The 5,969-nt window shown below is 46.4% G+C and overlaps 1 protein-coding gene across 1 annotated transcript; it reads left to right on the forward strand.

The window, feature by feature from the left end:
* Positions 1-2,583: 2,583 nt before the first annotated feature.
* On the forward strand, positions 2,584-4,032 carry LOC137310098 (potassium voltage-gated channel subfamily S member 3-like). The gene has a single exon (XM_067978057.1). The coding sequence runs from the start codon at positions 2,584-2,586 to the stop codon at positions 4,030-4,032; it is 1,449 nt and encodes a 482-aa protein (XP_067834158.1).
* Positions 4,033-5,969: the final 1,937 nt, after the last annotated feature.

The following is a 5,969-nucleotide window of genomic DNA, read 5'->3' on the forward strand; positions in this document are numbered from 1 at the left end:
GGTGACATCAGCGACATCTCACAGTTCGCAGTGCACCGCTTTATCAGGAGGTCACTGCGGCTCTATAAACCCAGGGAGGAAACAGTGCTGGATCTGGTTGTGGGGAATGAAGTGGGGCAGGTGGAGCATGTTTCAGTGGGGGAGCATTTGGGGAACAGTGATCATAATATCATTAGGTTTAGAATAGTTATGGAAAAGGACAAGGAGCAATCAAATGTGAAAATACTTAACTGGAGGAGGGCAAATTTCAGTGAGTTAAAAAGGGATCTTGTCCAGGGGGACTGGAATCAAAAATTGGTGGGAAAACAGTAATTGAACAATGGGAGGCCTTCAAGGAGGAGATGGTTCGGGTACAGAGTAGACACATCCCTACAAGGGGGAAAGGAGGGGCATCCAAAGGTAGAGCTCCCTGGATGAATAAAGATACAGAGATTAAAATGAAACAGGAAAAGGAGACTTATGACAAGTGTAAGGTTCATCATTCAGTAGAGAACCAGGCTGAATACAGAAAGTACAGAGGAGATCTGAAAAAGGGAATAAGAGGGGCAAAGAGAGAGTCTGAGAATAGATTAATGAGTAACATAAAAGGGAATCCAAAAGTCTTTTATAAGCATATAAATAGTAAAAGGATAGTCAAAGGAAGGGTGGGACCGATTAGGGACAAAAAATGAGATCTTCTTGTGGAGGCAGAGGGCCTGACTGAGATACTAAATGAATACTTCACATCAGTCTCCACTAGAGAAGAGGATGCTGCCATTGGAGCAGTAAAGGAGGAGCTAGGAGTGATATTGGAGAGGATAAAAATAGATAAAGAGGAGGTACTTAAAAGATTGGCAGTACTCAAAGTAGAAAAGTCACCCGGTCCGGATGGGACACATCCTGGGTTACTGAGGGAAGTGAGGGGGGAAATTGCAGAGACTCTGTCCACAATCTCCCAATCCTCCTTAGATATGGGAGCGGTGCCAGAGGACTGGAGGATTGTAAATATTACATCCCTGTTCAAAAAAGCGGAGAGGGATAAACCCGGTAATTAAAGGCCAGTCAGTCTAACGTCGGTGGTGGGGAAACTTCTAGAGACAATAATCCTTTATAAACACTGGTTGGGCCACAGCTGGGATATTGTGTTCAATTCTGGGCACCGCACTTTAGGAAGGATTCAAATCCTTAGAGAGGGTGCAGAAGAGATTTACTAGAATGGTTCCAGGGATGAGGGACTTCAGTTACATGGAGAGACTGGAGAAACTGGGGTTGTTCTCTTTAAATCAGAGAAGGTTAAGGGGAGATTTGATAGAGGTATTCAAAATCATGAACGGTTTTGACAGAGTAAAGAAGGAGAAACTGTTTCCAGTGGCAGGAGGGACGGTAAACAGAGGACACAGATTTAAGGTGATTGGCAAAAGAGCCAGAGGCGACATGAGGAAACATTTTTTTACGCATCGAGTTGTTCTGATCTGGAATGCGCTGCCTGAAAGGGCGGTGGAAGCAGATTCAATAATAACTTTCAAAGAGGAATTCGACAAATACTTGAAAGGGAAAAATTTACAGGGCTATGGGGAAAGAGCAGGGGAATGGGACTAATTGTATAGATCTTTCAAAGAGCCGGAAGAGGCACGATGGGCCGAATTGCCTCCTCCTGTGCTGTACCCACTATGATACTATGATATGATATATCTCTTTCCCCATGGACAAAGTGAAACAGGACGAGGGAGCACCATGCCCCTTAGAACAGAGAAGGTTAATGGGGAGATTTGATAGAGGTGTTCAAAATCATGAATGGTTTTGACAGAGTAAATAAGGAGAAACTGTTTCCAGTGGCAGAAGGGTCAGTAACCAGAGGACACAGATTTAAGGTGATCGGCAAAAGAACCAGAGGCGACATGAGGAAACATTTTTTTACGCATCGAGTTGTTATGATCTGGAATGCGCTGCCTGAAAGGGCGGTGGAAGCAGATTCAATAATAACTTTCAAAAGGGAATTGGATAAATACTTGAAGGGGAAAAATTTGCAGACTATGGGGAAAGAGCGGGGGAGTGGGACTAATTGTATAGCTCTTTCAAAGAGCCGGCACAGGCACAATGGGCCGAATGGCCTTCTTCTGTGCTACGATTCTATGATTGGCAGCCATAGGCAGTGCTCTCCATACCGTGGTACGAGGCTCGAGCTGTGGCTGCAGCAGGTGAGATAGCTTGGTGACAGCCTGCTTATTGAACAAAGCTGCCTCAGGCATTGCTTCTCAGTGAAGTTCATGTCAGAGAAATGGAATGCAATGAGTTGTGGAAACAGGAATCCAGACAGGACTGTGCAAAACAGTCCACTGAGCATTCCTTCGGATTAAGAGAGTGCTGTAAGGTTTGAGTTTAGAAAGATTCTGGGCATCATTTCATCCACTTTAGTCTAAGAGACTTCTTGTTGATGCTTTAACAGACTTTCCTGGGTAAGAAGACACTAGGACATACTCCCAGAAGATACTGGGAAGGAATCACTCTGCCAGCTTCAGTGAGATGAGTTGTTAAAGACCGGATTCTGAACTCACTCCATCTTCTGACGAGGACCCCTCGCCCCAACATATCAGTGCGGTGATCATGGTTTATGGACAGTTCTACCACAGAGATAGGCTCAGCCTGGAGATGATCAATGTCAATGTTGGGGGCTTGAAGCAAAAGATCGAGCAAAAGGCACTGTTAAGATTCCCAGAGACCAGGTTGGGAAAGTTATTGGCGTGCTCCACTTGGGAGGATGCCCTTGAATTGTGTGATGACTACGATGAGGATGCCGATGAATATTACTTTGACAGAAATCCAAGTCTCTTTCGCTACATGTTGAATTTCTATTTCACGGGCAAACTCCACGTGATGGAGGGGGTCTGTGTATTCTCCTTCAACCAAGAGATTGAGTACTGGGGCGTTGGTGAGAACTGCATCTATCACTGCTGCAGGTTCACATACCATGAACGGAAAGGGAATGCAGTGGAGAGGGAGTTTGACAATCAGAGTGATGATGTGAGCTTAATAAGTTCTGAGGATCTCAACACCATCCCCCAACAAATTGATAACTTTAAGCGTATGTGGTATGGTAAACACCGGGAAAAGATATGGCTCATTTTGGAGAATCCAGAATATTCCTTTCCAGCCAAGGTGTACACTATATCCTCACTGGCGATCGTTTTGCTTTCCATTGTGGCTATGTGTGTCCACAGTCTGCCTGAATTTCAGGGGCAGCCTGAAGACCCTGGCTTTGTGATTGTTGAATCCATCTGCATTGTGTGGTTCACCATTGAATACATGGTGAGACTGATAGTCACCCCATACCTCTTCAAGTTCCTCCAAAATCCACTGAATATCATAGACTTTTTATCATTTCTACCCTTCTACATCACCCTGGTAGTAGAAGAGATAGACGAGGATACCTCGGAGCTGGATAACATTGGGCGCGTGATACAGGTCCTCCGCTTGATGCGTCTTTTTCGGGTCCTGAAGCTGGCTCGCCACTCCAATGGATTGAGATCACTTGGGGCAACCTTCAGACACAGCTATGAAGAGGTTTGGTTGTTGGTTGTGTTCTTGACTGTAGGCATTGCCATCTTCTCAGCCCTCATCTACTCATCTGAGAAAGATGAGAAAGAAACTGGTCTTCACAGCATCCCTATTGGTTGGTGGTGGGCAACCATCAGTATGACCACTGTGGGCTATGGGGACACTTACCCGGTCACCATTCAAGGAAAACTCATCGGCAGCAGCTGCATTATATTTGGCCTGTTGATGGTCGCTTTGCCAGTTACTGTCATATTTAACCGGTTTTCAAAATATTATCGCCGGGAGCAAGCCATCGATGTTGTGATTCGTAACCAGGAACTGAGAAAGCTGGCAGCAGGCCTACCATGTGTCAATATCAGGGACATCTACGTGAAGAAGATGCGTTCTAGTTCAAACACCATTACACTGAACCTGGACAGCACACCGTGCGAGAGGCAGAGATCCGCAGACCCCTCAACCATCCAGCACGTGGATACTGAGACCAGTCCCCAGAAATAAACGGGCTGAACTGGCCCTCCGCTGTTTGTAACCCGTGTCAGGTAAACTCGCTGCAGGTCCCTCCCATTCAATGATTACTGTGACTGTGGGGATTACTGTAGTGCATGAGGCACACTGCTCACAAAATAGTTCAACTATTATTATCAATCTATAGGTTTAGAAAACATGCGAGTCTGCACACACTTCCTGTTCCAATGCTGTCACACTTCCTGTTCTGTGGCTTTCACACTTCCTGTTCTGTGACTCTCACACTTCCTGTACTGTCACTGTCACACTTCCTGTTCTGTGACTCTCACACTTCCTGTACTTTCACTGTCACACTTCCTGTTCTGTGACTCTCACACTTCCTGTACTTTCACTGTCACACTTCCTGTTCTGTGACTCTCACACCATATATGATTGGATCAAAGTAAAATAGCAGCAAATTGGGTCTGAGGAGGTTTGAGCCGAAGGTGAGGAGAGCAATTGCTGAGAATCCTGAATGACCAATCAGGAAAACCATCCAATAAAAGGAGAAGACAAACCAATCAAAAAATTCAAAACACTTTTTGAAAATGTCCTCATCTGTCATTTCCTTTTCCCATCTGTGTTGTGTGTAAATAAATTAATAAAAATATCAAAGGATTACATGTGTCATTGTAATGTGGTGAGTTTACGATGAAGTTTGTCTGTTGTGTGTTTGAGAATTTCTATTGCTCTTTTCACACAAAGTCCTCGGCCTCTCTCTGGCCTGAGCCTGAAGTCTCTGGGAGAGAATTTCCTCCACTGTTTTCAGCTTACAACTGGGGCAAGTAACATTTTGTGGCAGGAAAATGGGGCTGAAGCTGTTTACCCCATTGTTCTACCCTAAACCGATCCCCCCCAAATTCCCTCACGACATTTGACCGTACCTGTCACTGTCCCGAGTGAGCACATTTACATCTATGATAATGAGATTGGCACAGCTGCGAGTTTCCTGCTTCTACACTCGTCGTGCACTCAGGGAGTGAGAATCAGACGCTGCTACAAAACCCAAGGGACAAATGTGACAACGAGGGTGAATTTATCCCAATACAACCATTGCCTTCCATTCATTTCTCTCCCAAGTATCAAGCCATGGTGCCTTCCTTAAAGGAAGTTTTACTAATTCTGCTGCTCTTACAATTGATCCCCTGATGGCCTGAATGAAGCTGCTGGAAGGGGTTGTTCCTCAGGGGTTGTTCCTCATGCTGTGACCATTGACTTGCTTGTTGCTGTTGATTTCTGGGCACTGGAGTCTGTGAGCAGACAGCTGCACCCCGGAAGCCTCAATGTCCAGGCCGGGCTGGGGTGTCAGGGCCCCCTGGAAACAATTGGAATGGGTCCCGGCAGCCCCCTTATTAAGGGGTGGCATTCACCGTAACGAATTTCCAGTATCATCCATCCTTGAGGGCCCAGGCCCGATGATGGACCCCACTGTCACCGTTAGGATGCTGCTGTCCCTCCACACCAATCTCCTCCTGGGCTAAGCCCAAGGGAACTCCCAACAAAGGGAGTCCCTGCCCCCCACGGTGTCACTGGCCATGTAAGGGGTGGGAGGAGGCAAGGTCCAGTGGGAACTCCCAGCACAGGCCAAGATTTGAAAGCTCTCCTTATTGTGGCAATTTCCTGCTGCCGACCTGATTCAAACACAACTGACTTCTAAAACTAGCCACTCAAATTCAGAAAGTAACTACCAGTGAAATACAAAGTCTGTTTATCTTTAAAAACTCTCAAGCCTATTATAAATTTCGATGAGACCCGATCCCGGGCGTGGGGGTCTCAGTGAGTGGTTAACCCGCGCCTGGTGCTTACGATGCAGGCCGCTCGCGAGATTCTTCCTGCCTCCTCATTACTATGATTTCCCCGTGCAGCCTGCGTTACCCACGCCGATGAGTGGTTGGACACACCAGCAGGAGGCCCGATATGGGGCATGGCCA

The sequence above is a fragment of the Heptranchias perlo genome, unplaced genomic scaffold (genome assembly GCF_035084215.1).
Source record: "Heptranchias perlo isolate sHepPer1 unplaced genomic scaffold, sHepPer1.hap1 HAP1_SCAFFOLD_216, whole genome shotgun sequence".
NCBI lineage: Eukaryota > Metazoa > Chordata > Chondrichthyes > Hexanchiformes > Hexanchidae > Heptranchias > Heptranchias perlo.

What these genes read in the sequence shown, in the direction of transcription:
- LOC137310098 (XM_067978057.1), top strand. Translation starts at nt 2,584, where the DNA reads ATGGTTTATGGACAGTTCTACCACAGAGATAGGCTCAGCCTGGAGATG.